Source organism: Eleutherodactylus coqui, chromosome 5 (assembly GCF_035609145.1).
Source record: "Eleutherodactylus coqui strain aEleCoq1 chromosome 5, aEleCoq1.hap1, whole genome shotgun sequence".
NCBI lineage: Eukaryota > Metazoa > Chordata > Amphibia > Anura > Eleutherodactylidae > Eleutherodactylus > Eleutherodactylus coqui.
Genome location: NC_089841.1, coordinates 180781482 through 180807353, shown reverse-complemented (window position 1 = coordinate 180807353; position 25872 = coordinate 180781482). Strand labels below are relative to the sequence as shown.

At 43.2% G+C, this 25872-nt stretch overlaps 1 protein-coding gene across 1 annotated transcript in view; it reads left to right on the top strand.

Annotated features, from left to right (window-relative positions):
• Positions 1-1160: 1160 nt before the first annotated feature.
• GLTP (glycolipid transfer protein) overlaps positions 1161-25872 on the top strand; it is a 34348-nt gene continuing 9636 nt past the window's right edge. Inside the window, exon 1 of the mRNA XM_066603874.1 lies at positions 1161-1360. Within this exon, the coding sequence (XP_066459971.1) occupies positions 1258-1360 (103 nt within the window). The 5' untranslated portion in view covers positions 1161-1257. The remainder of the gene's footprint in view (positions 1361-25872) is intronic.

The following is a 25872-nucleotide window of genomic DNA, read 5'->3' as shown; positions in this document are numbered from 1 at the left end:
CGCCTCCTGTAAGTTACACGCTGTAACCCTTGCACTGCTGGAAAGCATAGAAGCAGTGAGGTCAGTTAAGAGTTAAATGCAAACATTCAATGGCCATGGATTGCTGTAGAGGCTGTGAAGAAGCCCACTTAGGATCTCCCACAGAAGACCCCTCAGGGGCTTGCTGCCCTGCCAGGAAGAAGGCAGAACATTCGGGCTTATTTACTATTCAAAATACAACAGTTTGGGGGCAAATTAAGCCAGAAAACCGTCTTACTTGCTTTGCAGCCCATTTAGGGCTCCTTCAGATAATCGTATTCACAAGCATTAAATTTGAACGCATAATACGCAGAAAATAGAACCCACTGATTTCACTGGTTTGGTTCCATTTGAATATTTTGCACACACATTTCTTGCCCACTCAAAAAACGACAATCTCTACTTTTCAGCTTATTTGTGTACCAACGGCCCCATAAAAGTCTATGGGGGGTGTATAAATGCGCAATACACGAAACAGCCTTTTAAATCGGGGGTGGGGGGGAAGGTTGTGCATCCATGTGAATAGGCCCTGTATGTGGAAAAAGTACAGTACTATGCACAGATACACAAACTTGTTTATTGCGCAAATATGTTGCTCTGAAGCCACCCTTATTATGCTTTTTTAGACACTTTTGGCCAGTTTTTCCAACTTGTCTGAAAAAGGAATGTGCGAAATTGCGCCTCGCATTTGTAGCTATTTTTAGAGTAAACTAAGCCAACTAACTTGGTCTAAACTTGGACTGGACAATCTTAAAATTCGACAATTTTCTCATTCAGCAGAGCCCTTATGATAAAAGCCAGTATTAGTAAATAAGCCCCATTGGCTGTCATTTGTAAATTCATATGAGTTGTGAGCAAACTTCTTATTGTCCTCACTGCTGTGTGAGGCGCACATTACCTCTCCAGCAGTGAGAGGGTTACAGCCTGTAACTGCAGCCGACTCCCACAGCCATCCTTCACCAGCAGCCAGCTGCTTCCAAAGCCAGCCATCGGTCCCCTACTGATAAGTCCCAACTTTCTAGCATAGAAGTGACGTCGCGGTCCAGAACGCTACTTTCTGAGTGGCTGTTGATTCCCACGCTGATTGGGTGCGACGCGTTCCAATAGCCCCGCCCCTGAGTCAGCTGTATAGTGCTCGCACTGTAGCATGTAGTTCCGCGTTGTACAGAGTCCGGGCAGTAAGGAAGAAGGGACGCTTGGTAGCAGAGGTGATCGGGCACAGTGTACTCCGGCCTCGGCATGGCTGTTCTCCTCCAGCACCAGTTCAAGCCATTACCTGCCGATAAGCAGGTAGACACCTGCAGCTTCTTAGATTCCGTGTCTCACCTGCCTTCCTTTTTCGGTAAGTGGAAGTCCTTGCTGAACTCCTAGTAGTGGCACCTGCCTAGATACTTCATTCTTTCTGTAGCACTGCCTCTGGTCTTCTATTGGCCTGCGTTGTCCCAGCTCAGTAAGGTTTTCCCTAAGGAGGTATGCAGTGATGACTGGTCAGGTGTCTTCACTTCCCTTTATTACCTTGGATTCTAATAACTTCCAGTAATGATGGGTGATCTCCCATTATTATGTTACTAAGTACAAATATGCAGCTTTTACACTTCTACATTAGAGAGCTGCCTATGTAGCAGTGCCCTTCCAGGGCATTACAGATTTCTGCGGGACACACAGTGACTATCAGCGCTCTGTATACTTTCCTGATGTCAGGAAGACCGCTATAGGCCCATCTGGAGACTTTGTGTGCCCCCAGTGTTATACGGAAGGACACAGTGGGCTTATTTGCCATTCAAAATGCGACAGTTTGCTGGCACAAATTACGCTAGAGAACTGTCTTGCGTGCTTTGTACCACATTTACTTTGCTTTTAGACACTTTTTTGGATAGTTTTCTTGTCTGAAAAAAGGTGTGGCCTAATTCACAACAAATTGCGTAATTTGTGGCATAAACTAAAGCTCCATTTAGACAGGACGAGTGTCGGGCAAGTAATGCCCGACACACATTGCCGCACATACTAGCTCCCGTGCACCTGCACAGGAGCTAGTATCACCGGCTCACAGTGGGGCGGCAGGAGGAGATTTCTCTCCTCGCGCTCCACCACCCCTCTCTATTGACATAACATAGTGGCTGTTCAGTACTGAACGGCTGCTATTTACACTGAGCGATCAGTGATCTGCTCATTGTCTATCGTGTCTGCTGCATCGTTAAGCCAATTATTAGGTGGTCTAAACTTAAGGCCCATTTACGCGCAATGATTATGGCTCAAAATTTGTTCAAGCAATGTCTTTGTAGCGATAATCGTTGCATGTAAATGCTACCATTGTTTGCTTTTTGGTTGAACAATGATTTTTAGTTCAGCATTAAAAAAAACATCTTTCGTTCAGCCAGCCGATGGCTGGGACCGCGTGCTATGATTCTCCACGAGAGCGCTGATAATATTGTTTTCAGCTGCTGACCCAGGGGAGAACAATGGAATTGTATGCAGATAACAGACCACCTGCTGTTATCTGCATACAGGGAAGGGAGCTTCATTTACATGCAAATGAAGCTAATAAGCTACTTAATAGGCATTAATGCCCATTAATAGCTTATGTAAAATAATAGCTTGAATGACATCTTGAGCAATCTTTTGAATGAATTTAGCGCGATTATCTTTGTGTGTAAACGGGGCTTTAGACTGGACACGCTTAAAATTTGACAGATCATTTGAGTTATAAAGCTGGCACATCCTTAGTCCACTCTCTTATACATGCGCTTGTAAAAACGCTTTTTTAACGCTGTTTACTGCGTTTTTCTCTGCATTTACATGCATCTTTGACAGTTGTTAAACATACCCATGCAAGCTGATAATGTACAAGCTGGAAACATTGTATAGAAGGGAGAATACAGTGCCCCATAGAGAGACACTAGATCACAGCACACAGAATGCCTATAGGTCTGTAATACAGAACTCGTGCTGTAATGCAGGGTCAGAGCACGCATCTTTGTGTCTCAAAGTGGCTTAACAAAGGGACAGCTATCAGCTGAAAACAGGGTACTAAGTGGGAAATCGCTCAGTAGGCGCTAGGCACCTCGTTTCAGCTTACTGAAATGAAGCAACTAGTGAGCAACTTCCCACTCAATGTAAACGGGTAGTTGCTCTTCTTTAAAAGACTGTTCGCAGTGAATGAAGGTGGGTGACCGTAAATGATGTCCAGTGAATAGATGCGGAGTACTTGTACAACTATCACTTCTGTGAAAGCACAGGAACAAAAAGTCTTGGGACGACTGTCAGGCGCCTCTGCATCCAACAGCTGTCCCTTGTAAAGTCACCCTTATTGACTTTAGACTAAATTTGAAAATTACTTTGTCCAATCAGAATGCAGATATGATTCTTTAATAGGAATCTGATTGGTTGCTATGGTGGATCTTAAATGTTTCTTTTGCACACTTTCTCAAGTCTTGCCTGTTGTATGGCAGGAAATTCACCTTTCACTTATGATAATCAAGTAAATACCACACCCAACCTATCTCCTTACAATACAGTACATGCTGAAAGGGCTAAGTAATAGAAGGTACAGATGTATAGACCTTTTTTCTTCAGGGTCACTAGTTGAAGAACTGTCTAACTGGTTATATAGTATAATGTGCGCATAGATAAATAATTGTAAGTCTAAGAGCTGCTTCCCCTGGCTGCCCCATACACAAGAACATTCAGCTCCTCCAAACATTCATGTGTTCTGGGAGGTAAACCAGAAAGCATCAGCTTATCTCCTGGGGAACAGGATTGGGGGTTTAAATTCAACATCCTAATCCTTCTTTTTCATGAAAATAATCTATTCAGGGAAAATTTTGAGCTGTGTTTTTACAAAAAGCTTTGGTCCTATAGGTTCTGCTGATGTTCTTCTGTATTGTTACAGAGCGAATTGTTACAGTTTCCTAATTCAGTTATCACAATTGACTCGCACGACTGGGTTATATAGACTAGTGATTATATTTAGATGAGTTGTACACTGTTACTTGGTGTATGCACATAATTGTATTGTAAATCTCTTATAAATGTAGCTTTCCTCTATAACCCATTAGCAGGAACCTTTCACCAACTATAAACCAATATATTAAATAGAAAGAAGTCGGCTCAGTCATTCTTATGAATTCCATTCAGCCAGTTAAATTCACAGTTCACTGCTGGTAATTATGCTACTCCAGAAGGACTGCATAAAATACCAGCATTTCCTTAAAAATGTAACTTCTATATTTCTTAATTCCTAAAAATAGTTTCAGTGATGTTACGGTAATTCATAATAAAACGTTTCATAAGGCTCTATGGGAGCGTATAGCTTTCTGGAGAGTCAAGCTGGCTGCATGTGTTGCCTTTACCGGGGTACACCGCAGGACAGTGGACTGGGTGAGTATGAAAAGAGGCTCCTTGGGTTCCATGTCACCTAAACTATAAGACCATAACTTAGTTTATGGTTCTTATATAGTTGGTGACATGTTCCCTTTAAAGGTGGCTTTACATGGGACAACTATAGGCCCCTCCAAAAAAAAACACAAAACCCTCAAATGAGTGATTTTTGGTTTCGGTGATGGTTGTCCTGTGTACATGCGGGACCAGACAGGGTACTGAGTGAAGAATTGCTCAGTAGTCACTAGACAATTTGCTTTGGCTCACTGATACAAAGTGATCAGGGAACGACTTTTCAATTAGTACAAAGAGGCCGTCGTTTATGCTCATAGTGAATGGAGAGGAGCAGCCGAAAGAGAACTCTGGGGTGCTCTGCCTCCATTCATTGAGCAACTGTCCCTTCTGTGTGACAGGAGTGGTAAGTCATTGGAAGGACTGTTGGGCATTTTGGGCCTAGGTGTCCAATGGGTGAAACGATCATTAATTGACTTATCTCTTTATTCACGCTGATACAGGGAAGATAATCAATCACTGTTAGGACACTGTGGATTACAGCCTTCAATATGACAGGTTCCCTTTAAGGAGTGTCCTCAGCATTCTTGCTCTAACAGGAAATGCTCCTATTCCTACTGCCAATAAACCCCTTATAAATAGCTTTAATGTAAGGAAGTAAATATGTAATATGCGTCTTGGATGTTTTATATTGAGAGGCAATTCATATTTACTATGTGTGTACTACAAAGTTAAAGGGGTTATACTACAATTAACTCCTATCACCTTATCCACATGAGTAGAAGAAGGAGATTAGCGCTCCAATGTGAGGTGGAGAAAATGGCAGGGTAAAGAAAAATAAACGGAAATCCAATTGGACTCACCCCAGACGTACCGGACCCTGTGTAAGGTCACGGTGCGTCTAATGATCCTGGCAGGCAGTAATATCCACGGTCAGAGCTATGATGTCATCAAGGGGTCCTGATCGCTGGTCTAAATGACATCCCAATGGGGGAGAGCATCGCAGGGTGACTCTAGGTAGAATATATACCAGAGGCAGCAAAGGCAATAGACAACAATTTAGAAAAAACCCCCGTGCTCCAGTGATCGGATAGGCGAAATGAGAAGGCAGAAGGAACTTACTTAGCAGGGGTGTCAGTGCAAATGACACCCCTGAAAATCCAGGTCAGCTCGTAGAAATAAGGCTTGTCCAGGTTATGACGTTTATAAAGGTTCTTTATTCACAGGGTGCAACGCGTTTCGGCTGAAACATCAGCCTTTATCAAGCATGCTTGATAAAGGCTGATGTTTCAGCCGAAACGCGTTGCACCCTGTGAATAAAGAACCTTTATAAACGTCATAACCTGGACAAGCCTTATTTCTACGAGCTGACCTGGATTTTCAGGGGTGTCATTTGCACTGACACCCCTGCTAAGTAAGTTCCTTCTGCCTTCTCATTTCGCCTATCCGATCACTGGAGCACGGGGGTTTTTTCTAAATTGTTGTCTATTACCTTATCCACATGGGGTCTCGCTGTTGAAACATCCATTGATCCCGTGTCCCCTTACTTTGTAACTGTGGGCCCATTGCAGCCCTGCACAGTGAGTAGGAGATTGGAGTGGTGGTCACACTTGTGTGGTGCAGCTCCATTAATTTCCATGGGCTGACGGAAATAGAAAGCCGGGCATTTGCACTCTGCTCTGACAGTTCCATTGAAAATGAACGGAGACAGCACCGAAGAAACATGACCGCCGCGCCATTCTATCAACTCCTCACTGCGGGGAAGTGCAGTTATCCTGTAGTAAGGGGGCCCTGTGATCCACGTTCTTGGGATCCACCGTGGGGGTTCCAGCAATGGGACACTCCGCCATCCCACTAGTCAGACTTTTATTACATATCTTATGGATAGGTGCTAAAAGTCAACTGTGGTACAATGCCTTAAGGCCGTCTGTGCACAGCCACGACGGAATATTGCTAGCGATATTCTGCCGTGGGGGATGAGGGAGAAGCACTGTAAGGTCTCTCTAATTGATGGGCTCAGCGTGGAGAATCGCGGCATGCCACGATTTTAATCACGTGAGCGGAGAATCGCTATGATTCTCCGCTCATGGACGTCGGCCTGCACTATCCATAGTTATCCTATGGAAAGCATGTCATGCGAGCTCCGTGGGTGATTTATCGCCACGGATCTCGCTATGACATCTCGCCTGTGGACAGGCAGCCTAAAAAAAGCAGTTTAGTATTTTTATTTATTTTTTCTTCATGCCCCAGTTTGTAAGCTTCATTGAATAATTTGGCTCCGCTGTGGGCTGCAGGTCACATGACATCTGCTACTCAAGTCTAGTACTTGCATTGAGGCTTTCACGGCTGTGCATAGAGATACTGGTTCACACAGTACTATAGATGCTGTGGGATGTTGTGGGATCCACCGGTGTCCGGAGCTAATACTTCATTGAAGTTGATGCAGAATAGCTATTTTGTCCTTAAAAATACTGGAAGGCATGACAGAAGCTGGACGGACCACGTTATAATCAACGGGGTCTATCTGGTGCCATTCAGATGTAACATTTCTGTTTTCCTGCTCCCATGACAGAAGAAGGAAATGAAAAGCTGAGCACTAGTGTGAACAGAGCCGAAGAGTTTCCGTCAGGAGACGTTACTTCATTAGTCACAAATGGGGGTTGAAACTTAAAGAATAACCCAGGGAAGAAACAATGCTGTCATATCACTAGGGTACTAGTGACTAAACCCCTATTCATATATCCTTGTGATAGGACGTCATTGTTTGCACTAAGGTAGCCACTTCAGCGCTTTTTTAAAATTTATTTTTGTTGTTTGTGACTTATTAAAAATTTTGTATAAATGCTTACTGGGGTTTAGCTTGTCCATAGCAGCTGCTGAATGGACATACAATATATGTGTATATATGACCATAACGTGTCCATGATCCTTTTAAACTATAGTGATGGACTGTACAATAGAAGCAGGTAAACAGGCAGCAGCCTGACCCTGAAAAATCTAGTATGATGATGTGCTGATTCTCATGTCTATTATTGGTGGGTTTTTGTTTTTTCCCTGACCTCACCTCTCAGTTGCTTGCCTAATACCTGTTTTACATCAGTCAAATGACAGAAATGGACTTCTAGAACGGCGGCATTCTATCAAAAACCTAAATTCTCATATGTGCAGTATGTTGCGTATCATTCCTACTTTTGTTTCTCTGCTGATTTGCATGGTTTTAGTGACTGCTCTGATTGTCCTTGATAAACGTAGCCTTCGTCATCAGATGACAAGCCCTTCTATTGTCCGTGTCGGAGAACTATGCCAGGAATCGTGTATATTTCTCTGTTTGTGTGGAACAATGCTTTGTCGCTGTGCAGGAATGAATGGTATTTCATGCATTAATGTGGCTATGTTCTCAGCCTGTCTGATTTCTTTTCTCTCTCCTTCATAATCTATACTTCTTACACACTCTCTATTTTAGTGCTAGACCTAGGTAGGGTTTTGAGTTTGCATTAACTAGATATAAACGTTTGAAAAATATAAAGATGAATTGCAGGTTGGTGTATATAATTCTGCGCGCATCGGCGGCTCTGTTCATAATCTCCGGCGTAGCTCGGATATGGAATGTTGCACTAATTTGTCCAGGAAAATGCCAGGAGCCCAATGGACCTCAGTATAGTGAACAGGGTCCATCGGATGCCCTTGGTGTGCGCTTGTATCAGATTTAACGCTTCTTTTCCATTGTTTAGCTTCTATAGCTGAGCCAAACAATGGAAATCAGAAGCACTGGTATAGACCTAACCTAACTATGTACACTTCTTTTAGATGCATACACCTTTTGAATCAGCTAACTAGTTACTGGATGAGTATTCTAAATTTTTCTGTAATGAGTAGGTTAATGGCTTATTGATTTATACATGTAAAATGACATACTGATTACAAATAATGCAAAAATGCTGCACTGGAATAACCAGATGTTGTCAAACTAGTAGGACTAGAATTAACTTGGCAACCGTGCAGAAGAAAATGATGACTTTTAAATTGCAAAATAATATCATGTCACAACAACCGTGCTGTAGAAAGAGGGAGAGTCTAGACCTCTACTCTTAAAGTTTACATCCGGTGATCCACTCAGTAGCCTCTTTGGGTATGCACCACAGTGTAGCTTCTGATCTAGAATTAAAAAAAGGAATGCTGGCTATTCAGTTGGTTGGGCACTACATTAATTTCACTAGTTAATAAAGTCATGCGATTACAGCAGCCTTGACATTGTCAAGACTCTAAACTTTTTTTATTTTTTTAATGGGTTGCACACTCCATTTATTTTCTTAATTGAGGTAGGCTTGAATATCTGCACCCGTTAACTTTCTCCCTGTTATTGTCAACTGCTGGGGCACATGTAGGGGTAGCTTAAATAATTTTAATGCCCTACCAAAACGGAAAATCACATACTGTGTCTTTAGAGGTACTCTGTTAGTTGATAAAGCCCTGTGATTATAGCAGCCTCTGTGCAGTGTATGAGGCCGCTCTCGCAGAGGCAGGTTTCAAAAGCCTTTTAACACACCACGTCACAATTTTTATGCTATCCTTAGTAGAGATGAGCGAGCGTACTCGGCCACGCCCCTTTTTCGCCCGAGCACTGCGATTTTTCGAGTACTTCTGTACTTGGGTGAAAAGATTCGGGGGGCGCCGTGGGTGAGTGGGGGGTTGCAGCGGGGAGTGGGGGGGAGAGGGACAGAGAGAGGGCTCCCCCCTGCCGCCACGCCTCCCCCGCCCCCCGGCGCCCCCCGAGTACTGATGTACTCGAAAATTGCGGTGCTCGATCGAGTAAATACTCGAAACGAGTATACTCGCTCATCTCTAATCCTTAGACTTTGAAGGCGGAGGGAGAAGCATGTAAAAGCATACGGTTGTTCTTATTGCTCACAATAGCTTGCTTTTTTACCATTCATTTCCTGGTGCACTTGTTGAAAACTAATTAACCCCTTAAGGACCAGGCTCTTTCATAAGGTAAGGACCAGACACTTTTTAGGCATTTTAACTATGTGATGGTTTAACTGCAATATTTGTTTTGTTTTCTTTCAGCTACCAAAATTATTTTTGCCGCTTTTTTTTTTCTTTTCACAATGACATCTCTTTTTGTCAATTCTGGTTCCACAAGGCTTTGCCGCAATGGATTGGCTACCCCATGTGGACGAAAGTTGTGCAAAATCTCGTCCACGTGGCTGGCTGATCCCGGGATTAGGAGCCGCGAGTGGATTTGCCGCACAAAATTTCCTCGGCGAATCCGTCCCGTGTGAACCCAGCCCAATCGTTCCTTGTAAACGCTTCGAATGAATAAACGACTAATTGGATTGCTTATCACTTGGCATAAAAACCTGACCATCGGTTCGTGTAAACGGCAGTCGTTCTTCTTTGAGATCTGCGGCGCTCTCCACCTCCATTCACTGAGTGATTATCGCTCCTGTGAGTACGGGGGCAATTAATCTTTTGGACGACTGTCTGGCTGAATTGCTGGTGTGAATTTAAAACTTTCCGGTAACTCAGTACCTGTATCTGGTGATTGGATGTGTCACTTCAGTCGCTTGTAATGAGTGCTAATTACATGTACCCTTAACAAAAGACGGAGTCCATATTAAATTGTTAATATCTGTTATTATGTAGCTTGTCTTCTGGCAGAATAGTTCTGTCCACAGTTGTCTCATTTTGTATGTTGGGAAGACCTGTGAAGTATATATAAAATGCTTGGGGTCAGCTGTTAGAATTACATTTTATCAGCATGGGTTTAAGATGACCATTCAGATTAATTCAGGTAACCTTCACAAGCAGTATTACAATATACACGAAGATCTGGATCATGAAGCATCTGTATCTTCCAGTACAGCGAGCAGATGTGTATGTTTATCTGTGAAACGCCCATTTTTGTCTGTCTTCCTTCCCAAACGTTTACCACGCCTATGATTTTAAAACTTAAACGTATGCTTAAAATTCATGTGTTTTTCACAAATTTTTTATTTTTTTTTTCTCATGTGTTTCTTGCATATTTAACCTACATGAAAATGCCAGTGTGGATGGCCTTCAGTGATTTTTGAATCCAGTGTATTAAATTCTTCCCCAACCGGATCTGTAACTTGAATGCTAATTTTTTTACACTTTCCATAAACTGAAATAGACATTATGTGATGACAAAACAGATAAAGCTAGCCTACATCTTTTTTTTTTTTTAATTTTTTTTAATATGCACATATTTTATACGTCCTAGGGAGGAGCCCCATAGAATAAGGCCCCCTGTCCACAGCCATGACTGAATATCGCTAACTATATTCGCCCGCGGGGGAGGAGGGGAGAGCACTAAAAGGTCTCCGCGATGAGTCTAATAGATCGGCTCACTGCCAAGAATCCTGGCATGTTGCCATTTGAATCCCGCGAGCAGAGAATCGCTATGATTCTCCGCTTGTGGACGTCGGCCTGTGCTTTCCATAGTTGGACCTCGCAATGCCAGGCAGCCTAACATGAGCTGTAAAATATGGATATGACATGAGCATGTTTTGCTTCTATGTGAAATTGACCTTGTGACTAGGGCAATACGTGCACATAGGGCTCATGCCCACGAGCGTTGCAGAATTGTGCCGTGGCTTTCCGCTGCGGAGGATCGCGTTTAAAAACACGAGTGATCGCAGAATTTCGCAGTCTCCGTTAATACTATATTAATGGAGACCTCCCGCTGCGGAAATCTGTGGTGAAATATAACATGCCACAATTTTTTTACCGCAGTGGAAATCCGCGGCAGAATTCTGCATGTGAGCATTGCAGCAGAAAGCTATTAGGCTCAATAGAACCTAATAGCTGCGGAATTCCACTGTGGGAAACGCAGCAGGAATCCGTCCGTGGGCATTAGCCCTTAAGGCCGACTGTCCACGGGTGATGTCCCATGATTGTAAGTCCCATGATTGTAAGCTGCTCTTGAAAGTCTGAGTTGTAATTTGGTGTGTGTGTATGTGTGTATATATATATATATATATATATATATATATATATATATATATATATATATATATATATATATATAATTTTTTTTTTTTTTTTTCAAATAGCCAGTTTTGCAAAAGTGTCTTGCAAACAAAATCCTATTAAGTTGGATTTTATCTTTTTTGCTACAGCGACATTGCATTTGCGTTGGATCACATGTCGCAATGCTACACCATTTACAATCATTAGATGTGACATTGCAGTGTGACCACTTTTTTTCCCCATGTCCTTGTATAGCCCTAGCCTCATTGCCTTAATTCTCATTGTTGGGTAAATCAGCCTACACTTATATATATTTTTTTTCCTGTTTGGATGTCGTACAGGTAGTAGTTCGTGCCAGGTAACAAAAGCTGAATGGTGCATTATAGAGAACTGCCACTGTTCTTTAACTCTGTGGCTGCATACGTGAAATCATGCACAACCACATGGGCACCCTTACAGGATATTCACAGAAAATGGGAAGCTGGCCATATTAGTAAGTCAGGAGTCGGAGCAGCAGCCAATCTTTGGTAATTGTGCATGTTTACTTAGCGAGAACCTCTTTCTAGTTTATTGCATCAGCCATTTTTGCAAAGTGACAGTATGAAGTCTTTTTCACCAACAGATGGGGCCCCAGGGCAGTTCTGTAAGAACTTTAACAAATGCCTGTTCTTTGTGTGTCCCCCCCCCCTTCCCCTGAAAGATAATAATGTATTAGAATGCTGCAATACTTCATAGTTGAACTTTAAAAAAATTTTTTTTTTTTTTTTAAATTCTTTTAAGTCTTGGAGCCAACATTGTGCCTCGCCAGATGTTTAAAAGTGAGGGCAGGAGGTGTGACAGTAGAAGTGGGTGGACATCTTGTCTAGGCGGCTATATGCAAGATCACCTTAAGCGCCCAACAGTCGTTCTGTGTAAAAGGGCCCTAAGTGAATGAGATTTATTAAAGCCAAATGCACTTATTTGTTGCCCTAGATTTCTTTACTGCAATGAAATGGGTAAAATCTGTTGCTGAAACTTCACCAAAATCCACATGTAGAGTATGTTCAGACATGACGAATTTACTGCCGGTTGACTGCAGTTGAAAAATCATCAGCAAATAAATATCAAAATTCATACCAAATGGTGCAAATTTAGAGCAGATTCTGTAATTTGAAGGCGTAAAGTCAATTTTCAAGGCTGCTTAAACTGTATAGGGAATATAAAATGTCTACACATCCCTGATTAATGCCATAAATAGTATATGTTATGTAAAAAAAAAAATCAGACTACTATGAATCGTTTCAGATTTATTTCCACCTTCAATGTGACCGGTTCTCTACACAATTCCACTGAAAAACAAACAAATCTTTTAGGCCCAATGTTAATTATAAAATCTGCACGTCTCCCCTGCGGGAGAACCGCAGATTTAGAAGTCTAGAGAAATGCATTAGCATACGCAGGGCAATTTAATCGCACGCGCAAAAAGAAATTATGGCATGCTCCATTTTTCTACGGATCCATGGGAGAGCAGGAGATTAAAAAAAAAAAGCACGGTGCCAGTGTGCCGAGCGCATCTGCCGGGCAGAAGAAAGAAGATCCATCCGCGACGGAGGAGAGCCTGCAGTGTCCGGCGAGGTGAGTATAATGTCATTATAGGCTTCACGTCTGCGGGCCGGGTGGAAACCGCTGCGGGATTCCACACTTGTAAACCGTCCAGGCCCGTGGACGTGAGGCCTGGGGGTGCAAATAAAAACTAATGTGGTTGTATAAATATGCATGCCCTAAAACTAATACTTTGATGTACCCTTTGACTTTATGACCGCAGTCAGTCTTTTTGGGTAGGTGTCTATTAGCATGGGGCATCTTGGCAATCTTTGCCCACTCTTGCGATTTTCAGTGGGATTCAGGTCTCGGCTCTGGCTGGGCCACTCCAAAATTCTGATCATCTTGCAAGAAAGCCATTCTTTTGTTGATTTTGGAGGTATGCTTTGGGTTGTTGTTGTGCTGAAAGGTGAAATTCCTCTTCAACTTCAGCTTTCTAGCAGACGCCTGAACGTTTTGTACCAAAATGGATTATTTGGAACTGTTCATAATTCCTTTCACCTTAACTAAAGCCCCAGGTCCAGCAGCCAAAAAACAGCCCCAAAGCATAATGCTGCCTCCACCATCTTCACTGTGGGTCTGGTGGTCTTCTGGTGATGTGTAGTGTTGGCTTTGCACCAAACATACCTTTTTTGTAATTATGGTCAAAAAGTTCAACCTTTGTCTCATCAGATCATAACATGTTCTCCCACATACTTTTGGTAGACTTGATGGAGGTTTTGGCAAAACATAGCTGGGCTTGGATGTTTTTCTTTGTTAGAAAATACTTCTGTCTTGCCCCTACCCCACAGCCCAGACATGTGAAGAATACAGGAGCTGGTTGTCTCATGTACTACACAACCTTCCCAAGACTTGCCAGAAACTCCTGCAGCTCCTTTAATGTTTTGTTATGGCCTCTTGGCCGCCTCCTGGACCAATTTTCTGATTTTATCTTTTCATCAATTTCTGAGGGCCGTCCAGTTCTTGGTGATGTCACTGTTGTGCCAAATTTACTCCACTTCTTGCTGACGTCTTCACTGTGTTCCCTGGTACATGTAATGTCTTGGTAACTTTTTGGTCTCCTTCTCCTGACTGATGGCTTCCAACAATCAGATCCCTTTGATGTGCTGTAAGCCCTTTATGGCTTTAGCTGAAAATGCCACTATAAAAATCTCAGGAAAATCCAACTAAAAGAGCTGAGCTGTATATGGAGGAAATCAGAGTCACTGTAAGTAATGGCAGCGGAGTGCTGACTACTATTTAGGCCTCATTCACACGGGACGATAGGCGCACGATTTGTTGCATTGCTACAAATCGCATGAATGTGAAGCCCATGCTTTCCCATGGATTAATTCACATGTGCGATGTCTTGTAGCATGCGACATCCTGACACAAAAGCCTCACAGGTCCCGCTATATGCATGCGACTCGGCGGCTTTTGTAGCCCATGTTTCCCTATGGAGCCTTCCTCCCTGTTGCATCGCATAAAAACACTATTTTTGTGATGAAACCTTGACAGTAGGAAATCCTACTGCCAAAGCCAGAACCTAAGCCCTAACTGCAGGGGAAAAAAAGTGTACATCATCTTAGAAGCGCTGTCGTCTCCGACACATTTTCTGCCTGGGTCCCCAGCACTATTCCCCCTTCATATCTTCTGATTGGGCATTAAAGACTCCCTGCCTCCTGTAACCACTGCCTCTGACTGCCTGCCACTTAGCCAATCACAGCTAGCGCTTCCAGGAGGCAGGGATTTTTCAATCCCCAGCCAGAAGAGCTGGAAAACATTGACAGGGACCAGGAAGAAGCTACAGCAGGGCCCCGGACAGCGCTTCTAAGTTGATGTATCCTTTTATTTTATTTTTTTTCTGCAGCAAGGGATTATTAAATGAGGCCTTAACATGCGTTTAAATGTGGTTGGCTAATTTTGAAAAGAACTACATCCCCAAATCTAGGAGGGTGTTTACACTTATGTAACCATACAATTTTTTTTTTTTTCCCACCGTAAGTGATTTCAGTTTGTTTTCCAATGGAATTGTACAGATAACGGGTCACATTGAAGGTGGAAATCTGGAATTATTCATCTTGGTCAGATTTTTTTAATATGACAAAACCTGACATTTAACAGGGGCGAAGATATTTATTGCTGTGCATGGACACAGGACATAGCAGCATTAGGCTTTCTGTCTTGCCCCTACCCCAATGTAAATTGCTCATATCTCGGTGAAATAAATATTTTACTTGCAGGTGGTTCTCCTGTAATGTCCTTCCCTTAAATGGCACAATTCTAACTTTGGCACAACCTTTTGCACACTTCTGCAAGTAGAAGGAAATGTGTTTAAAGTTCACGTATATAATAAATCATGTTGAGTGTCCGGGATATCCGATTGTTCTGCTCGTACCTAGTTGAAGGTGTTCTTCAGTGTAGTGTAAATTGACCTCTGTATAGTATGGGTTTACTATGTCCAGCTCAGGGGTGTACTTGGGGAGTGGGAGGGTTGGCAGCTGTGACTGAACCCCAACTTCATCCCACAATGTAGTGGATGAAGCAAGCTGCAGGAATGCTCCTTTACGTAAAAGCTACGGCATGAGTTAAGCCTAAAGGCCCATTTACACAGAGCGATGATCGCTCTAATGACAGTTTGAGTGACAGCTTTGAGCGATCATTTTGCACAAACTCTTAACCCTTTCCAATCCATTTATTTTTTCTCACCCATTCTCCCCAGCTCCAAATAAATTGGAGCTGGGAGAATGGGTGAGAAAAAATACATTTTCCCTGCACCCTCCTGATCTGACAGAGTTCAGGAGGGTGCAGGGAGGGACCTGCTTACCTGACCGGCGTCTTCCGCATTCTCCTTCTGCCTCCCGGCTCGGCGATCATGTGACCGCTGGGGTCAGGTGACACCTGGCGGTCACATGATCGCCGGGTCGGGAGACAGAAGGAGAATGCACAAGACGCTGGTCAGGTAAGCAGGTCCTTGCACGGTGCAGGCTCCCGGCTCGGCGTTCATGTGACCGCCGGGGGTCAGGTAACACCGGCGGTCACATGATCGCCGGCCGGAATCTATGCATTGCATAGCGCTAATTGAGCGCTATGTAATGTATAAAGAAGTGGGCAGAAAGGGTTAAAAACCCTTTCTGCCTTCTCCTCGGGGGTCCTCGATGACGACCAGTAAAGGAGTGCATCTGCACCCGATGTGCCTGACGATCGGGTGCAGATCCACTCCTGCACTGCAGTGTCGGGCCTGCCCCGACATCGGAGCTGTGGAGGAAAATGATGATGTCGGGGCAGGCCCGACATTGGACTGGAAAGGGTTAAAGGGGTTGTCTTGCGCCGAAACGTTTTTTTTGTTTTTTTTTCATAGGCCCCCCCCCCGTTCGGCGCAGGACAACCCCAAGGGATGTGTTAAAAAAAAAATTTATATTACTTACCCGAATCCCCGCTCTGCGACGTCTTCCTTCACCAAGATGGCCGCCGGAATCTTCACCCACGATGCACCGCGGGTCTTCTCCCATGGTGCACCGTGGGCTCTGTGCGGTCCATTGCCGATTCCAGCCTCCTGATTGGCTGGAATCGGCACACGTGACGGGGCGGAGCTACGATGACCAGCTCTCCAGCACGAGCGGCCCCATTCACCAGGAAGAAGACCGCACAGTGCAAGCGCGTCTAAAAAGGCAAGAAGACATCAGAATTAGACGGATCCATGGCGACGGGGATGCTAGCAACGGAGCAGCTAAGTGAATAACTTCTGTATGGCACATATTTAATGCACAATGTACATTACAAAGTGCATTAATATGGCCATACAGAAGTGTATAACCCCACTTGCTGCCGCGAGACAACCCCTTTAAGTAGCTACTCATCTACTTAAGAGCAATTAAATGTGCAAATGAAGGCTTAGCTGAAAGCAGTTAATAGCCTGAGGCTATTATTTGCTTTCAGTTCCTTTGTTCTCCAATGGGAATCAATGCTATTAGCACTACCCCCGGAGAACTGCTGATGAGGCTGAACGAGGGTTTTTAGGTTGGCCTGAATTTAACTATCAGTTAGCAGTGAACAAAAAGTGCACAATGGACGCACGTTTAGACGCAACTCAAACATTTACTTTTTAACGATATTTTTCTTTTTACGATCATCGCTCTGTGTAAATGGGCCTTTATACTTGGTCTGTGGGTGATCAGGTTCATGGCTTAACATTATATTATTCTATTGAGCTATAATTAAATGGTCAACATGAAAGAGCGCACTCAATGATATGTCCTTGGGTATAGATTGCCAGTGACCCCCCCCCCCATGTACCTGTCTGTGATGCACTGTGAATGTGCTGGCTGGCACACCGCTGCACATGCGCAGTGCAGAGAATTACTCATCAGTGATGACTCGAATCAGCGATGATTTTGAAATTGACATTTCATAATCACCGCGGGACGGACTACTTCCATTGACTGCAATGGAAGCAGTCCATGCGAGTCTCGCACAAAAATAGAGCATGCTGCGATTCTACCTCCGAGCGGAAATCGAAAGTGATTTCCACTCGTGTGCGTGGAAGAATCATTTTACATTGCATGCTATTGACTGACTGCTGCTTAATTCTCGGCAGGTGTCCGTGACCATTGGGCCTTACTCCCTCCATATCTAGATGGATGCATTCTAACGTGTGTGTGTGTGTGTGTGTGTGTGTGTGTGTGTGTGTGTGTGTGTGTGTAAATTTTTTATTATATATAATTTTTTATTTTATTTTTTTTTCAACTTTTTTTATTTATTTATTTACTTTTGCTGCATTGCAGATTCCTATAGAATATATTAACTTTGAAGAAAGGATTATGGAATTAATGGAGCGTGCTGCAATTTGTTCTCCGGACCAGAAGGTCCACAAACGAAATCCGCATGCTTAATTTCCTTTGAGGGCGCCCATGTATCCCTATGGGCGGCTTGATGCGCAGATTCTGCAAATCAAGCCCGCCTGTGGAAACTGGGCTTAAGGCCACTCTCGCATACTATGTTGGCAAAACTGTTTTGATTGCGGCGCTTTGCTGCTATTTTTGTCATTTTTGTGATGGGTGTGAGGTGCGTTAAAAAAGTGCAAAAACGTACCAAAATAGAGCAGACAATGCTTGAAAATCTCAGCAATAGAAAACGCTACGTTCACATGCAGGACTGTAAGGGCCCCATTGAAATCAATGGGAGCCTTGTACCGCGATTACTGCGGTGGTAAAATGCGCGAGTTTCATACACACACTGCATTCCACTAGAGAAATGGATGTAGCTCGCTCATGAAAATTACAATTATTTTAAATCTGTTACATGAGTGTTGTCTCTTTTCTTGCACTATTGCAGTATGCCCTGGTTTTGGATGATTCTGTTGCAAAATCGCCTATTCCCTATGGAAACAAAAAAGCACTTGTATGCAAATGCTTGTTTGTTGTTTTTCTCCTCTCCATAAAAGTCTGGTGCACATTTTTTTTTTAAATTTATTTGGAACATATAATGTTTTACATGCATGAAAATTGTGTTTGGAGATACCTTACTTGGTCTACGGCACGAGCTGATTCCATGCAGGGAATCCTACACGAAATCCAGCACTGCCCACGGCAAAAGGACACTACTTACCTGTCCCAATCCTCTGCGTGGCTGTGCCTGTCTTCCATCTTCTCCACTGCAAATGTGGGTGGGCCTACTGGCTGTTGCACATGTGCAGTAGAGTTTTTTTCTTTTTTTTTTTCTTTTAAATCTCCTGCTTTCCCATTGGATCTGCGGCACGTTCCATTCACTTCATGGATCCACCGTCTGTGTGGGACCCCCAGCAAAATGGAGCATGCTGCGAAAGGTCCGCAAATCAAATCTGCATGCTTAAATTCAGCTGTGGGCACCCATGATTGTCTATGGGCGGCTTGAGTTGCGGATCATCCGCTTGGTTGACCCTCATGGACTGTACAATTCAATTTTGCCTATGGACATGAAGCCTTAAGGGAGGGGGGAATTGCTGGCATTTTTTTTCCCTCCGCAATGGTAAAAAGTACTTATGTCCCCCTGTTAAAAGGTATTCCCATCGCGAGACCCCTGGGGCTTCCACCAATGCCAAGATTGCAGACCAGGCTTGTCCTTTTTCTTCAGATCTTGCTCCCTGGCTGCTTTTTAGTTCAACTCTTTGGACAGTCTGCAGAAGAGGCAACATGAACCAATGATGAGACAGTGGGTGTGTCCTAGACTACTCCAGAATAGGCACTGTAGTTAAACATTAGTCGCCAATCACAGTTCTGTCCTAATGGAGCTGAGCTAAGAAACAGCCAAACTAGCTTGGAGGAAAAATAAATGGCAGGTAATCATCATCCTCTCTTGGCACTGACTTTTACACATCAGTTTTAAGTTCCCGACTGGAGGATTGCTTTAAGGCGTTAAACACATTAAAAAGGAGTGAAGTCCATACTCGCGACATATTAAGCCCCTGGCACTTTTTGTGGGTTTGACTCTCAAGCAACACTGTATGTAGAAGAACTTTTCACTGCAGTAATAAGAAATATACTCCAATGATCAAATGCTCAGATGTTTTCTAGATGCCATGTACCAATAGAATACAGATTTTTCTGTTTTTGCACGACTGGTTCAACTTTTAGGAAATCAAATAATTGGACTCGAATGGGTTTCATGTATGTTCATTACATTATTCAGTAATTTCATTCTTTGGCTTGTAAAGTGTTCAGTTTGTTAGAAATGCCCAAGAAGCTGATGTAGTGTAATTCAATGGGAACATTAAAGTTTCACAAGGTACAAATAAGTAAAGCGGTTACTTTAAGGGTGACTGGCTTCCTTGGGAAGATACAGTTACGCTGCTAGTGGACTACTGTTACTCTCTCTGTACTTGGAAAGATTGTTTTTGTATCCAAAATGTGGCTATCGTGGCTTTCAGATGCTGAGATGTAGTAGTGTACCTTGTATACAGCTGCTATAAAGTGTAATGCATGCTCTCTGGAGAAGTAGCTCACAGAAAGTTAAAGGGGATTTTGACCATTGTAAGTCATGGAATATTGCTGCTGAGACCTTTTTAGGCCTCCTGTCCATGGCCGAGGCGAAATATCGCTAGCGATATTCCACCGCGGGAGATGAGGGAGCTGACAGGTCTCTGAGATGAGCCTGTCTAATAGATAGGCTCACTGCGGCAATCGCAGCATGCTGTGATTTAAATCCCATGAGCGGGAATAGCTATGATTCTCCGCTTGTGGACGACGGCGTTGCGCTTTCCATAGCAACGCTATGATGACCTTTACAGAGCGTGATCCGCGATCGATTATCGCCCGTGGACAGGCAGCCTTGGGCTATGTTCACCTAGGGTGGATTTTCCATGTGGATCCTTCGCACTGAAAATCTGTAGCACTTTGGACTCTCATACCACGGCTTTCAACACTCCGCAGTAAAAATCTCGCATGTGTAAGGCTTCAATTGTTTTCAATGGAGCCTCGCAGATGTGCGCACGATCACGGCGCTAGAAAGCACCACAATTTTCGGGCTCTGTCTGCTCTATTTTTCTGCATTTAGTGCACCTCCTCGCCCATCACAATGATGGGGTGCAATGAAACCCGCCATTGGATGCAGAAACCTGTGTCTGAAAGTAAAATCGCGGCAAAACACGTGAGTGGCCTTACAGTAGCAGCACAGTGGATGAGATATTCGAAATCTTATCCACACGCTGCAGAAAACTGCCCAAAACCCGTGTGGCAATTGACATGCGTTGTGGATTTAAAATCTGCAGCATTTCAATTATAGCACTGGGTTTGGGGTGAGGATTCCATGTTAAAATCCTGACCAAATGGTGTGGCTCTACTGTGAAGGTCTCCCACAGACAACCTGTGCCGTGTACCCATGGCCTTATGATTACATGTTCTACAGCCTACACTCCCCTGTTGAACATCTATCCAGATTTGTGAGTGGCATATTCACATCACTTTGCTGCATACCTGTTGCAGATTTGTAGTCTGCACTGCAGCTTAAGGCCTCCTTCACACGGGTGACAGTCACGTGATTTTTTTTCGCATTGCGGCAATGCTACAAGCTGTATGTATGTGAAGCCCTTGCTTTCCTATGGGTTCCTTTACATTTGCGATGTTTTGTAGCATGCAACATTGTGAGTCAAATACCTCACAGGTTTTGTGATATGCACGCGGCTTGCAAAGTTTTGTAGGTTTCCCTATGGAGCCTTCTTCTCTTTTGCATCGCATGAAAACGAGATTTTCGTGCGGTGCGATGCAACTTTGACAGTAGGAAATCTACTGTCAAAGCCCTAAACTAAGCCCTAGAGGAGGAAAAAAAAACAAACCCACAGATCACCTAGAAGTGCTGTCAGCTCTGGCACGTCTTCTCCCCTGTCCCTGACACTGGTCTTTAGCATCTCTTCTGGCCGAGGATTGGAAAATCTCTGCCTCCAAGAACCACTGCCTCTTGACTGGCTGAGGGCCGCAGCTTAGCCAATCAGAGCCAGCGCTCGATGAATCAATCGTAGCCAATGAATGGCTATGATTGGTTCATCAAGTGCTGGCTCTAATTGGCTGAGTGTCACAGTGCTTAGCCAATCGGAGGCAGTGCTTCCTGGAGGCAGGGATTGAAAAATCCCCGCGCAGAAGAGATACTGAAGATCAGTGCAGGGAATCGGGAGAAGATGCAGTGGAGCCCCAGACAGCACTTCTAGGTGATGTGTGTTTTTTTTTTTTGTTTTTGTTTTATTTATTTTTTTAATTTTTTTTTTTTTTTTTTCTGCAGCTAGGGCTTAGTTTACTTTCCGGATTTTGTCCATGTTTAGCATTGCGCTTGGTAGAGGGATGAAGACAGATCTTTTCCAGTCCTGCGGCCATTGTGTGGATGCCCATACTTCCTGGCACAGCGCTGTGATGGTTTTCACTGGTATTGGCAGCAATAGTTCTGCCGGTATGTTCTCTATGCCTGGCTTTATTTTTGGCTAGTTGTTTCATTGTCCTAAACCACTTCTGACTCCATAATGGAGGGCTCCAAGTCCACAGGCTCCAACTCATGCAATGGTATGTGGTTGCAGGCATATAGTCCTGAGTATTCCCTCCACCTATCCTTGATTCTCTGTTGGTCATTCAGTTCCTTCACATTTTTGCCTTTGATTGTGCTGTTGCTTGCCAAGAAAGGCTTTTGGCCATCTTGACCTGTGAGAATAGGCCTGGCATAGGGCCTTTTATGGCTTCTGCTTCGAGTTGTTTGAAACCCTCATTCCAGTCCATTTCCTTATCTTTCCTTGCCGCTCGCTGAAAATAAGCATTTAGTTGCCGAACTTCGTCCTTCTTGCCGGCCGCCTTTGCTGCTCTTCTTTTATCAGCTATTCTGAGGGTTTGCTCGGACAACTAATATCGTCGTTTTTCCTGCTTCTTATAGGGAAGATGCTTACTGGCTGTTTCCATACCTGTGGACTGTGTATCATGCTACAGTTCCTCTGGACACTTTTCTGATGCGTTATGCAGTTTGAATTAGTTTGCTACCTCAATAGTGTATGATTGGGGGATTTTAGAGGTGTCGACTTTTCTCAGTGGAGCACCTTTCTTAATGCTATGGAATTTGATCTTGATCTTAACTGCAAGGAGTTCATGATCAGTGCCGTTGCCAGGAAAGGTTTTTATTGCAACGACTGAACTTTGCCAACGATGATTACACAGGATCTAATCAATTTGATTTTGATGGAGGCCATTGGGAGATATCCACGTGTACAGTCGGTGCTTGGAGGATGTTGTCCACGTGTTCAGTCGGTGTTTGAGTTGCATAAACCATGTGTTTCCTATCCTGAGCCGATTTTTAATTTTTTTTTCTTGGAAGAACTGTACCAGGCGATCACTGGCTTCATTCCTTTCAAAAAAAAAAACGTTTCGGCGCGGGACAACCCCTTTAAGTATCCAGATAGCAGTGATACGGTCGCTGATTGTTCTAAAACTTTCTACTGCCTTTGCGATCTACTTGCTGTTCATACAGCAGTGATTTGTGAGGAGCTCAATCACTTCACATATTTACCTTAGAGGATGTCTTGCCTATTAGTGTGTTGTGTGTGTTGGTTGTTGTTGTGGTGTTTTTTTAAATGCCTACTTAAAAAGCCAACATAGTACCAGGTTTTCATTAAAAAAAAGTTGTAGGTGGTATGGAGATTTAATATGTAGCTTAGTCTTTGAGCTTTCTTCTCCTTTTTATATTCTATATTTGTAAAAGCTGGATGATTGGCCGACATTGGGGACACGAGTTACTGCTGCATCACAGAACAGGAAGTGTTGCTGTGAACTTGAGGTGCTGCTGAAGAGACATTTAAAGAAATGCCACAGTCTACAGAGCAGTGACTACTATCAGGAAATTCATCAGGATGCAGCCTCAGGAGCCCAGCATCTGGGAGAGAGTGACCAGTGCTACAGAGAGCCTGCTGTGGCCTTTGTATAGTGACAGTACAGTGCAATGCTCTGTAGAAAGGACAACCGCTATAAGTCCTGAGCCCATAGGATCAGGACTTGTGTTACTGGCTTTAGTAACTGAAGACCAGCTAATGTAGCATCTGGAAAGTGACTCTTTCCATCGTAAGTGAGGTCGACCTCAACACAAGTAATAAGTGTGCACACTGACAGGGATTAAATCAGTCACACAACAGGCCTGTTATATAGGAACATGCTGCAGTAATTTATTGAACAGAGGGACAGTGCTCACAAGCTACAAACTGAGACCAAACACTATACACCAATACAAGATCCTGTGTTCAGTTATCTTGTATTGATACTAGTGTAGTGAAGTAAACGCCCTTCTCAGAAGGAAAGTGTTTTGTATCAGTGATGCTGTATTTCAGTGTGACAGAACTCTTTCTTAAAGTATCCTTAATACTTTTTTCTGTAGATTCTATTGTAGCTTACACTGAATAGTAGTCCCAGCATTGGCTACTAAATACTGTTTGTATGAACTCCTACAGTAAAAGTGTGGTTGCTTACCTATCTGCATCCAATATTGCCTATATTTCTGTATTCTTAAACTTTTTATATTTGTGATAACTCCCGTTGCATCATGAAATCTCCGTCGCACACCTCCTCCTCCCGCAACACGATCTCCTTGCTAGGACCACATAATGCTACAGTATGACTGAATAATACCATAATCTTGTTACTGGTCTTTGTCTAGTACCTTTTCATTCAGTATTACTGATATATAGTGGTAGATACCAGATCTACACCAATGCTATGCAGATCATACAAATGAATACAGTACTATTAAGTCCAGTGACTTCAATGGAAGCCGTCAATGCGGTACCTACATAGATCGCAGTGCGAGCAGAAAATCGCAATCTATTTCCGCTTGTGTAGAGGAAATCACGGTTTGCCATAGCATGCTATGGGCAGTATTTGCTGTGGAATCCGGAGGTGGAGGTCCACCCTGGATTCTGCAGTGCAAATCCACCTCTGTGCAGGCGGCCTAATAGTTTTTATATTGTATGTATTGTCTAACTTTGATCTATATGTGCGGAGTTGTAAAGCGCTGTGAAATACATCTGCACTAGATAAAAGATTTATTGTTTAATATGCCTACCCTAGATGCCTCCCATAACTATAGTTACCCCTCAGTCTAGTCAGATGCCTCAAATGACCATAGTGCCCCCTTCTTGTATCCCACAGAGTAATGATGTCTCAACACTGACACTGTAATAGAACCCTTTTAATGCTCTACTAACAGTATTAAAGTCAATCTTGTATGTTCTAATTGTTTGTTTTTTTTTGTTTTTTTTACGGTGCAACATTTGTATGCGCCATAAATTCACCTGTGTGAATGAATGCATTGGAAACCAATGGCTCAGATAGTCGCATATATAGGCCAGCTGTGAAAAGGCGGCCGGTTATATGCTCTTGTGAATAAACCCATAGAGAGAGGGTTTTGGAAGCACAGTTTTAATTGTAAGGAAGCTATCAGTATAGAAGATTGGTACGTGTGTCTGCGATTCTTGGAGGAGTGATCACTTCTCAACTGACATTCCATTGTTTGGTTTCCAGTGAAGCACATTCCGTAAAGTATGAACCATATATAAGGCTTCTATTAAATGTTAGACATTATCTATATAGCACCATACAGATCAAGAGTGGCAGAGGATGTTTTTTTTTTGTTTTGTTTCTTTTTTTTGTATCAAAAATGTAATTTTTAGCAGTTAATTTCATTTACTGTTTTTTGTATTAAGAAAATTTGTGCCTCTTCAATTAAGTTTGTGTATTATGAACAGAGTATCCAATGCCAGATGATGATGAAAAGGAAATTAACACACATTCCCCAAGTCCGGGGGATCATACAGAATTGTTTTCATTGTATGGAAGATCAAGGGGAAGTGCTAAAATATATACAGTAGAATCATTGTGTGTGATTTAGGAAAAAAAATATCTATCGGTACAACAATTGGGGGGGGGGGGGGGGGGGGAGTCCTCAACCTGAAGGCTTGTTCATTGATGTAGCCAAGGGAGTTAACTGGTATGTGTGTATAGAGCCAACCAACTTGGCCTACAAGCTGTCCAAAAAACGTAGATTATTCCCTAATTTAACAATTGTTCCATTCTTCATTTTAGTGTTATCGGAATGTTTATTGTCTAAATAGCACATGTACATGCTTTTCTCTAGAGTAAAGGCCCTTTTACACACAACGATAGCGCTCAAAATTCCCTCAAAAGCCATCTTTTGAGCAATAATCGTTGTGTGTAAATGTGTGTCCATTGTGCACTTAAGGTGCATTTACATGCAAAGATGATCGCTCAAAAGATGGCTTTTGAGTGATCATTTTGCATAACCTACTACTTGGTACTAATTCCTCTTTGTAGCAATTAGTATGAGCCGCCAGGAGTTGTATTCAGGGAACAGACCACCTGCTATTATCTCTGAATAAATTCCCTTTGTTCTGCCATGGGGCTG